The sequence below is a fragment of the Caenorhabditis briggsae genome (genome assembly GCF_000004555.2).
Source record: "Caenorhabditis briggsae complete genome, chrX, whole genome shotgun sequence".
In the NCBI taxonomy this organism is placed as follows: domain Eukaryota; kingdom Metazoa; phylum Nematoda; class Chromadorea; order Rhabditida; family Rhabditidae; genus Caenorhabditis; species Caenorhabditis briggsae.
Window position 1 is genome coordinate 17,692,020 of NC_013491.2, and position 11,476 is coordinate 17,703,495.

Sequence of the window (11,476 nt, forward strand, 5' to 3'; positions counted from 1 at the left end):
GTGTGGATGTGTCTCTCGCAATTAATTTGAATTCTAATTTAACACGTTTTCCTCAATTAAGGATTTATTAAAAATAGTCTGGGGTGAAAACAATTTTTGGTCGGAATGAGGGAAACGAGAACTGGCAAAAAAGGATGACATCTGAGGAAAGGTAGAAAAAAGTTCGGTAAACAATCATGACAAGAAATTTCTTTGAAATTGAACATTTTTTGAGATTCATGTATGAACAGATATCAATTGAGAAGAAGAGAAAATATGTACATTTTTGAATTTTTTTGTAAGAAGAATATGCGACAAGAGCTGCTGGTGGTGAGATGTGATTATCTGGGCAATGTGTCATGAGTGTGTAGGAGACGATCGTTGAGCCAACTATTGCTTTATGGTTGTATTCTGGATGCGAACTAGATCTGAAAAATGAGAATCGTTCAATTTTGGACACGATTTGGAAATTAATTTTATAGAGTCTGAGAGAACTTACAATGAGAGAATCCGCCTTTGCTTGGAAAGGGAGTAAAGCAGTGGAATGAACTTGCGACTTCGTTGGTTGTGCTAGCCACGACTTGCTGTTCTGGAAAATTCAAAAATCAACTAGAAGCGTAATTTTTCTTCAAAAATAAACTCACTGGAGTTTTTCACATCGGGTTCCATTTCACATTTATTTCTCTGATCCTTCTCATCATCACTCTTCAAACCACAAAGCTCCATAAAAACTCTCTCATCCTCCGAAATGAACCGTTTGAGACGGAAAAAGCCATCCTTCTCTTCGATTTTGAATTTTAATAATCGCTGCTCTTGTTGCATCCTCATACGCTTACGATCGTAGAAATAAAAGTCTGCTCGAGAGTTATCGAGAGCTGTTTTTGCACCAGCGATCCATGGGGCGACAACTTGTAAAAAGTAACCGCAGTATTTTGAAGTTTCATATCCAAGAACGCAGTCGAGACAGTGAGAGAACAATTCTTCAAAATCGTATGGATTCTGTTCTTCGTCCCGTTGATCCCAGTAATCGAAACTCTCTCTTACGGCCATATCTTCTTCAGTAATCATCTCATTGTATTTAGGCCTATTGTCATTTAAAACAAAATAAAGTGGTTTGATAAATTGTTTCATCGCGCGAACGAAAATTTCTCCGTGTTTTGCATACAGATATAAAACGTCTCTTAGAATATTCTTGTAGCAATAGTGCCAGTTAGTGATATCCCATTGCTGATATGAACGGATGGAGTCATTTCGAGAGCGAAGGTACGTTCTGACCCATAAACAGCTACCTGACAACTCATAAAGTACTCTTCTAACCCACTGGTCCTGCTTCTGTATGCGAATAAATCGGATCAGCTCCTCCACGGGAACATCATTTAAATAATAAATCAATTTTGGTGGCATATCCTTTGTTTCTATCATTCTCGAAATCTCCGCTCGCAACACGTTCCGATATTTTCTTCCCAATTCCACATCGAGTGCACGCATATCATTAAAAATTTTTTCCCGATCCTCTTGGTTCATTTGAAATAATCCATAATCCTCACATTGTTTGTTCAGAATAAAACGTGATAATAGATTTTTCTCATTGTTGTTTTCCACATTCTCTGGTGGGTCGGACATTGTTTTATTCTGAATCTAAAAATTAATCTGGATAATGTGAAAAATGGAAAAAGAAAAAAGACTCGTCATGCAAACACAAACGTTTTCAAAAGATTATAAAAAATCAATTTATGCCGGCAAGATACATGCATGCGGGGAGACGCAGAGAAACGTTCAACGGGACGCGTTTGTGTGTGAAAAACTAGTCCGCGTCCTTCGCGACCGCAGGTCAGAAACTCAAAATTTAGTGTCGCTTTGTCTTCCAACTCTTAACTTCAAATTTATTCGCTGATTTCTAAAAACTAGTATTATCTCAAAAACTATCAAATAACTTTTTTTACAATCTAGGAACCAAATCGAAAGAATTGTGGATTGTTTCGAGAAGCACCAAAAAAGATTCTCACAATGTTTTCGAATTTGAATAAACACTTTTTTCTTATTATAGTTAAAGACTTATAAAAAATAGTATGGAGTGAAAAAATATGTTTGGTAGAAACGATAAGCGACAAGAAAAGGGATGATATCTGGGAAGAAAGGAGAGGGAAATTCGATAAACCATTATGACAAGAGAAATCTTTGGGATTAAATTGAAAAAAACGAGATTCATGGCATGAGCTGATTGGAAGCATCAATTGAGAAGGGAAGAACACATCATTGAGCTTTTTTTGTAAGAAGCATATGCGAAAATAATTGCATAGTGGTGATTAGGGTGTTGGGGACTTATTTTATCTCCAAGGTGTTATCGGTGGGTTTTTGATCTGAAAAATGAAATTCGTTGAATATTTGACACATTTTGGAAAGTTCTGTTGTAGAGAATGAAAAAAAAACTCGCATTGAGAAAACCCTCCATTGCTTGGGAGGGGATGGAAAGGTGGAATGAACTTGAGGTTTTAATGGTTGTGCTAGTCACGGCTTGCTTCTTTTCTGAAAAATCAAACTAGATGCATAAATTCTTTTTGAAAATTAACTCACTGGATCTTGTCACGTCGATCAGCAATTTTCGTTTCTTCGCCTTTTTCTTGTCCTTTGAAATTTCGCTCTTCACACCATCCATCTGCATTGAAACTCTCTGATCCTCCGCAACATACTTTTTGAGAACGAAAAGACTATCATCCTTTTCGATTTTGAATTTTATCAACTGCTGCTTTTTTGGATCCTCATACGCTCCCGTTGGTAGAGATTAAAGTCTGCTCGAGAGTGATCGAGAGCTTTTTTCGCACCATCGAGCCATGGGGCGAGAACTTGTAAAAAGTAACCGCAGTCTCTTGAAGTGTGGTATCCAAGAACGAGGTGTAGGCAGTGAGTGAACAATTCTTCAAAATCGTATGGACTCTGTTCTTCGTCCCGTTGACCAATATAGTAGTCGTGGCTTCCAACTTTTTTCTGAGTTTACGAATTCACGCATAGGTATTTTTTTGTAAGACGTTAGTCACATGTATCATTCAGTTCTGAGATTTGCTCATTCTGTGTTTTCAGAAAACTCGTATATGAAAAATTCAAAAAACCGGGTTTTGAGCACAAAAATCTTAATTTTTGTTTCCAACTTTTTTCTGAGTTTACGAATTCACGCATATTTTTCTGTAAAACGTTAGTCACATGTATCATTCAGTTCTGAGATTTGCTTGCTCTGTGTTTTCAGAAAACTGGTATATGAAAAATTCAAAAAACCGGGTTTTGAGCACAAAAATCAGAATTTTTGCTTTCAACTTTTTTTGAGTTTACGAATTCAAATTTCAAAAAATGTTTGTCATAATTTTTGTTGTTTGAAAGTTTTCTTGTCCTACAGCTGGAAACATGCTCCTTTTTATTTAACTCTGAAATAAGAAAAAACGAACGATGTGGAGATCTCACAAACTCTCGGGCAATTTCAATCCCAAGCCCGGTTTTAACTCTTATTAATTCTATCTGATCATTTTTTCTTATTTAAAGATGTATAAAAAACAATCTAAGTTGGGTAAACCAGATAGGAAGGGAAAGAGAAGCTCGTTAAAACGTGATAACAAGAGAAGTCTTTGGAATTGAAAATTCAGATATCAGTGGGGGGAGAAAAGAACATACAAAAAGAATAGGCAACAAGCGCTGCATGGTCGTGAGATGTGAATATCCTGTCAATTTTTAGTAGGAATGAGGGGAAAGAGAGCCGACAAGAAAAGTAGAGAGAAGTTCGATAAACAATTATGACAAGAAAAATCTTTGGAATTGAAAAACTTTCAAAATTCATGAGATGAACCGGTTGGGAGTATCAATCAAGAAGAGAAGGAAATATGCACATCATTGAATTTTTTGTAAGATGCAAGAGTATGCGATAATAGCTGCATGGTGGTGAGAGGTGTGTATCTGCTCAATGTGTTATGCACGTTGCGCCTGCTTTTTATCCATAGTGGTGTTCTAGATGCGCATTGAACCTTAAATATCAAACTGCTGAATTTTATACAATTTTTGGAAAGTTACTTTGAGAATACTCACAATACGTGAATCCTCCTTTGTTTGGAAAAGGAGTGGACCGATGGAGTGAGCTTGCGGCTTCATTGGTTGTGCTGACCCCGACTTGCTTCTCTGCAAAATCAAGTATATGCATAAATTTCCCTCAGAAAAAAATTCACTGGATTTTGTCAGGTCGACAACCAGTCTTCGCTTTTTTGACCTTTCCTTTGAAGTTTCACTCTTCACACCATCCATCTGCATTAAAACTCTCTCATCCTCCGCAACATACTTCTTGAGAACGAAAAGTCCATTCTCATTCTTCTCGATCTTGCTTCCAGCCATACTGAGTTTCTGCTGATTTCTCATATGCTTCCAATCGTAAGGATTTAAATCAGCGTTTGATTTATCTAGCGCCTTTTTTGCACCATCCAGCCATGGCGCAAGAACACGTAAGGCGTAAGCACAGTACTCTTGCGTTTGATATTCCAAAATGCAGTTGAGACAGTGAAAAAACAATTGTTCAGCATTGTATGATTTTTCTTTGTCCTGTGTGTCACAGCAATGCTTGTTCGGACTAGTCTTTCTGGCAAGGCTTTCTTCAGCGAATGAATAGGAGTTACAGAAAACCGTGCAAAGTTGTTTGATGAATTGAGTCAGAGCGCGAACGAACATTTCTCCGTGCTTTGCAGACAGATAGAAGACGTCTTTTAGAATATCCTCGAAACATTCATGATAATCGTTGACATCCCATTGCTGATATGAAATGATGGCTTTATTTTTACTGTGCGAAGAAATTGTATCAACTCCTCCACCGAGACATCATTCAAATAAGAAATCATTTTTTGTGGCAAAAGATTGCGTATTCCTTTCTAAATCTTCCCTCGCACTAGGTTTCGAAAATTTCTGCCCAATTTTACACGCATGTCTCTGTAAGTCTTTTCCCGTATCCTCGAGAACATCGCTCTGCAAAACGCGGGTGACGGTCCTTGATTTAAACGGTTTCCATAATCCCTGTATTGTTGCGCGACTTCATTCGAGAGGACTCGTGGAACGTCATCCTCATTGTTGCTTTCCACGTCCTCGGGTTGGTCCGACATTACTTCGATCTGAATTTGAAAATTGTTCTTGAGAAATTTGAGAAGATTTCGAGAAAAATACTTGTGATGAAAACACAAAAGTATTCATAATTCAAGACGTTTTTCTCAATTGAAAGTTTATAAAAAGTAGTCTGTGGAGAAAAATAAGTTTGGTAGGAATGAGAAAAACGAGGACCGACAAGAAAAGGGATGATATCTGGGGAAAGGGAAAGATTCGATAAACCATTATGACAAGAAAATTCTTTGGAATTGAACATTTTTCGAGATTCATCATACAAATGGAAAGAAAGCCGTCAAGAGAAAGAGAGTTCAACCATCAGTTGTGACGAGAAAAATCATTCGAATTGAACAATTTTCAAGATTCATGAGATGAGCCGATTGAGAGTATCAATGAAGAAAAGAAGGAAATACGCACATCATTGAATTTTTTTGTAAGAAACAAGAATATGCGATATAAGCTGCATGGTGATGAGAAGTGATTATCCTGTCAATGTGTTATGTACGTGGGAGAGAGAATCGTTGCGCCTGGTATTCCGGTTGGTATTCTGGTCGCGCATTTGATCTGAAATATGAAATTTATTCAGTTATACACATTTTGGGAAATTCTGTTATAGAGATTGAAAAAAGCTCACATTGAGAAAACCCTCCTTTGCTTGGGAAAGGAGTGGAACGGTGGAATGAACTTGCGACTTCGTTGGTTGTGCTATCCACGACTTGCTTCTCTGAACAATCAACTATATGCATAAATTTTCCTCAAAAATAAACTCACTGGATTTTATCATGTCGATCACCAATTTTCGTTTCTTAGCCCTTTCCTTTGGATTGTCGCTCTTCACACCATCCAATACCATTTTACTTTTCTCATCCTCCGGAGCAAACTTTTTGAGAACGAAAAGACCATGTATCTTTTCGATTTTGTACTTCGCCAATCGCAGCTGTTGCTGCTTCCGCATACGCTCCTGATCGTAGAAGAAGAAGATATCCAAGTTGTCAAGAGCTTCCTTTGTGCCTACCAGCCATGGGGCGAGAACGCGTAATGCGTAATCACAGTCCTTTGAAACTTGGTATTTCAAGATGCATATCAAACAGTGATAAAATAAATCTTCAAAATTGTATGGGATGTTTTCTTCATCTCGTGAACACACATCATAATCCCAAAGAATATCCTGTCTGGCACGAAATCCTTCAGCAAATGGTCCTCCAGCATGGGGATCCTCGTAATAGAATATGATACCAATTTTTGTGATGAATTGAGCGAGAGCATGGACAAACATTTTTCCGTGTTTTGCATAGAGGTAGAGCACGTCTTTCAGAATATTCTCGTAGCAAACGTGCCAGTTAGTTATATTCCATTGGTGATGTGAACGGATGTAGTTATTTGTATCTTCGATGTTCTGTCTGGAATTTGTGAGTTCCCATTTCAAATTAGTAAGCACTCTATTAATCCAATCTTCCTCATTCCGTGTGCAAATGAATTCTATCAGCTCCTCCAATGAAACATCACTTAAATAGGAAATCATTTTTGGTGGCAATCCATATTCCATTCCTTTAAACATCGTCCCTCGCAATTGGTTCCGAAAATTTCTTCCCAATTCTACATCGAGAGCACGCATTTCTGTGAAAATGGTTTCACGTGCCCGAAGAGCACTTTCTCCTCCTTCCTTTAAAGCGTTTCGAAATTCGTCATATTGTCTCTTACTTTCGCCGTGGTTCCCGAGAGACCGCTTTATAGAATCCCAAATGTCATCGTCCATTTCATCGTCCATGTCGCGGTCCACATCCGCGGGTTCATCCGACATTGTAGTTCTGAATTTAAAAATTATTATGAAGATATTAGTGAATATTGCAAGAAAACGAATCGTGATGCAAACACAAAACTATCTAAAAGATTTTGAGAAAGCAATTTTTGCCCAACGAGATACAGGGTGCACATATTTTCGCATTCCCACTAGTAGGAGCCCGCCCAAACAGTAAACTTTGAGCTCAATTATCGCGATTCTTCTAAAAGATATTCAAAAGTTGTCAGCTGATACAATTTCGAAAATTTTATGATAAATACTTTATCAGTTGTTAACTTTTCGATCTCTCTCACAGGAATCGAGATAACTGAGTTCAAAGCTGATGGTTTAGGTGGGATTCTATTAGAGGAAATACGGTAATTAACCGCACAAAAGTTTTCAACTACCAAAAAGTTTTAATAGAGCGTTGTACTGGGAAATTTGAGGTGCGAACATTTCACATAATTCATCAGTGAACTGGCAGAATTTGAAATTATCGAATCTACTGTGAGTTATCAATCTACCCCTAAAAGGAGATCTTGTTTCGGTGAAAAGTCGCAGAACATGTTTCGAAATGTTTGATACTCAGTTACCGATTTGTCTACTGCCACGCCTCTTTATCAATATTGCGCATTTGCATAGGTAGCCGGAAAAAACCCGGTGCTTCATCTCATGCTTTTTACGAAGCCTGTCTTAGTAAGGGAGGGAAAACGGGAAAGTTTAAATATAAGACAGACGAAAGATGATACCGATAGAAGAAAAGAAAAAGCTAGAGCAAATATATCAATAACGAATGATTTTAGAGGAAACTTAAGATTCAAACTCTGAAAATAGGAGAAATCGGGTAATTCATCTACGTGCAAGCATGGAAATACTAAAACTGTAGGAAACGCTTTGAAAAGTTCAGTAAATGTGTATCAAACAAGAAGTTACATTTCTGCCAATTTTTGTGCTTCCAACAAACTGAAGTCCGCAGATATACCCGTTTTCATTTCAAACGCCACCCAGTGTATACATGCGAGGAGACGCAGAGAAACGTTCAGCAGAGCGCGTTTGCATATGAAAAACTAGTCCGCGTTCTTCGCGACCGCGGTACAGGCTATCAAAACTCAGCAAAACTGGAGGGTGATGTTTCCGGTGAAACTGGATAGAGTTGGAAAAAGTGAGACAGAGGAAAATTATAGAATGAAAGTCAATAATCAAGAATGGAGAACTGGGAGTAGAGGAAAAATGGGTAATGAAGGAAAAAATGAACAAATATATAGGAAAGAGAGGACAGTCAATCATATGGGTAAAGGAGAGGACCTTATTGATTTTACCATATATCGTGAGGGGTTGTGATGATTGCCAGACGTTACTAAAAGGGGGAGGGGGGATTGAACGCACTGTATTACTCTTGTCTGAAGACACTGCACGTTGAAAGCGGGAAACCTCGTTCAGTTTTTCTTGAAGGCGCAAGTGCGGAAACAACCGTATTTCGAGCATCTTCAAAATGTTGTTTTGAATTTTTCTCAATTTTTCGACGATTTTTATTTTTTTTTCCGATGGAAATCGGGAAAAAATCACTGAAAATGATAAAAAATTTTTTTTTGTTTGAAATCTAAAAATTGTCAAAAAATTGAGAAAATACAATATAAAGTACATATATTTAACGATATTTAACGAGATTTACTGCTCTCAACGTGCATTGTCTTCAGAAAAAAGTAATGGCTTCAATTGTGGGAAAATTATCTGAAAATGATGATAATTAGCTAACTGATGACATGACACCTTAACCATGAAACATATAAACCACGAAAAATAAAACTTTCGCATTTCTAGATTGCGAAGAAACTTTCTCACATCACGATAAGTTGAAAAATTGAACCTTCACTCGGTTATTTTTCAGGTTTTCGGAATATTCGACACGTTAACCTGCTTGGAAACTTTTCGAAAATTCGGAGAACTAAATTACTCTCTTTTTGGAACTGGTAGCTAGAGATTCAAGGTGAACGATGTCCTTGAAATTGTACAAATTGTTATTCTTTGTCTTCGAAATATTCATGAGCGACCGTATCGTTGTCCTGGAAAACAGGGAAGTTGTTTGAATGAGCTCTGGCATTAAAAACAAAGCACGTAGAATCCGTTCGAACAATTTGATTCGATATTTTCTCTTCTATTGCCTTTATTTCCTTCATTTCTGCAAAATTGACGTATTTAAAAAATCCAATTCGTTACGATCCCAAAATGATTTTTCATTCATACTACTTTTTCGATTCCCCCGAACCGACGCTATCCGACTATGAATGTTCCTTTTTCATAGATTTATAAAAGCAAAATCCGTTTTCTATTCAAATTGTTTATCTTTACGGAAATTTCTTTTAATTTTTTTATAGACAGCTGGAAATTTGGCTACTGTCCTGTCCTGAATAGTTTTGTTTTTGAATTTAAAACGTTCTTGTGATCTAAAAATTAATTATACAATGTGAATTTCCAATTTTTCATCAGTACATAACACTGATGTCGTGTAATACAACGACACTCCGTTATTCCGGTGCTAGAGAGAAAAAACAGTAGAAGAGACGCAGACAGCCGTCCCGCGGAGCGCATTTGCATCGCGAACGACATCGTGGCAATTTTACGAGTTTGCTGTAATCTCACAGTATATTTGGTTTTTCTTCCAACTGTTAACAAACAATTTTTCAGACAAAATGTCCTTACTTTGGTCGTTAAAACATTTCGATGCTTATCGAAAGCCAATGGACGACTTTCGGGTCAAAACGCTGTCCGGAGGATTAGGTGAGTCTCCTGGTTTGTCCTCGAAAATCGATAATTACCGAATTTCAGTCACACTGATAGCCACCATAGTCATAGGATTGCTGATTGTGTTAGAAACAAGACAATTTCTGTCAACGGCGGTGCTGGAGCATTTATTCGTCGACTCAACGACGTCCGATGAGCGGGTACACATCGAATTTGATATCACTTTCAACAAATTACCGTGTAATTGTGAGTTTTTCCAAGTTTTGAGTTATGTGAGCAGCAGATAGCGGCGGGGGAGTTGGCAGGGCCTGCTGTCTATCGATTTTTGAGCGGCGATGGGGAGCAACGGATGTAACACAAGTGCAGGACGCCTAAACAACGCTCAAGAATAAGTATGAACATGAAAAACCAAGAAAATTTTCAGTCATCACTGTAGATGTAATGGACGTGAGTAGTGAAGCTCAAGAAAATATCAATGACGACATCTACCGTTTACGCCTCGATGCTGATGGTCGTAATGTGTCGGAGAGTGCTCAGAAAATTGAAATCAATCAGAACAAGACAATCGGGGAGCCGACTGAGCTGGTTCAAGAAGTGAAGTGTGGTAGTTGTTACGGAGCGGTAGCAGATGGAATGTGAGTTATCATTATCGCTATTATCGACGATAAAAGTATGATTCAGATGCTGTAATACTTGCGAAGATGTCAAGAACGCGTATGCTGTGAAAGGATGGCAAGTAAATATCGAAGAGGTTGAGCAGTGCAAGAACGATAAATGGGTGAAAGAGTTCAACGAGCATAAGAACGAAGGATGTCGAGTGTATGGAACAGTGAAAGTGGCAAAAGTCGCTGGAAACTTCCATCTCGCTCCAGGAGACCCACACCAAGCCATGCGATCTCATGGTTAGAGAAATTTCCTCAAAAAACTCTCTGTTCATCTTGTTCCTTTGCAGTTCACGACCTTCACAACTTGGATCCAGTGAAATTCGACGCGTCTCACACTGTAAATCACATCTCGTTTGGAAAATCTTTCCCGGGAAAGAACTATCCACTTGATGGAAAAGTGAACACTGAGAATAGAGGAGGAATCATGTACCAGTACTACGTGAAAGTGGTGCCAACTCGTTACGACTATTTGGATGGACGTGTGGACCAGAGTCATCAGTTCTCGGTGACCACTCATAAGAAGGATCTTGGATTCAGTGAGTTTTTTACATCGAGCACCAGTCAAACGTGCTTTTCAGATGGTTTAGACCTTTTTCAAGAGTCTGTACTTTGGCTGTCAAGTGTCCAATCAGTTTGAAAATTTTGGAGAGTGTGAAATAGACCTAAACTGAAAATCGCGCTATCCCAGAATTTCTTTGAAATTCCCAGGTTATTGTCCGGTACTGTATGAAGTCAGAAGCCACATAAATCTTGTAGCCAAATAAATTTATAGTTTTTCAAATTCATTTTTCAGGACAAGCTGGTCTTCCTGGTTTCTTCCTCCAATACGAATTCAGTCCACTAATGGTTCAATACGAAGAATTCAGGCAGTAAGACTTCACCCGTCCCTTCTACCAAAGAGATATTCTAATTTCAGGTCGCTTGCCTCATTTTTGGTATCGCTCTGCGCCATCGTCGGAGGTGTTTTCGCAATGGCTCAACTTGTAGACATCACGATTTATCACACATCACGCTACATGAAAAGCCGTATCGCTGGGGGAAAACTTACATAACTACACTTAATTTATATCTGCATTCGGGTTGCTACTGGTCTTTAGATTATTCTGTTTAGTATTTATTTTGATTATTGGTTGTAACTTTGTTCTGATTTTTGATGCATTTAATTTATTTTTCAGGTTCTTATTCTTTT

General features: G+C 38.1%; 2 protein-coding genes across 2 annotated transcripts; one reads left to right on the forward strand and one right to left on the reverse strand.

Annotated features, from left to right (window-relative positions):
* Nucleotides 1-369: 369 nt before the first annotated feature.
* On the reverse strand, nucleotides 370-6,901 carry CBG07738 (the record flags this gene model as incomplete). The annotated part of the gene is made up of 8 exons (XM_002645915.1): nucleotides 370-407; nucleotides 479-568; nucleotides 624-1,617; nucleotides 4,048-4,758; nucleotides 4,923-5,111; nucleotides 5,606-5,664; nucleotides 5,735-5,824; nucleotides 5,872-6,901. 8 exons carry the CDS (start codon nucleotides 6,899-6,901, stop codon nucleotides 370-372), a joined length of 3,201 nt encoding a protein of 1,066 aa, XP_002645961.1.
* A 2,669-nt stretch (nucleotides 6,902-9,570) lies between these two features.
* Nucleotides 9,571-11,339, forward strand: Cbr-erv-46 (the record flags this gene model as incomplete). The annotated part of the gene is made up of 7 exons (XM_002645914.1): nucleotides 9,571-9,658; nucleotides 9,707-9,868; nucleotides 10,047-10,257; nucleotides 10,304-10,524; nucleotides 10,575-10,823; nucleotides 11,081-11,156; nucleotides 11,204-11,339. The coding sequence occupies 7 exons, from the start codon at nucleotides 9,571-9,573 to the stop codon at nucleotides 11,337-11,339; spliced, it is 1,143 nt and encodes a 380-aa protein (XP_002645960.1).
* Nucleotides 11,340-11,476: the final 137 nt, after the last annotated feature.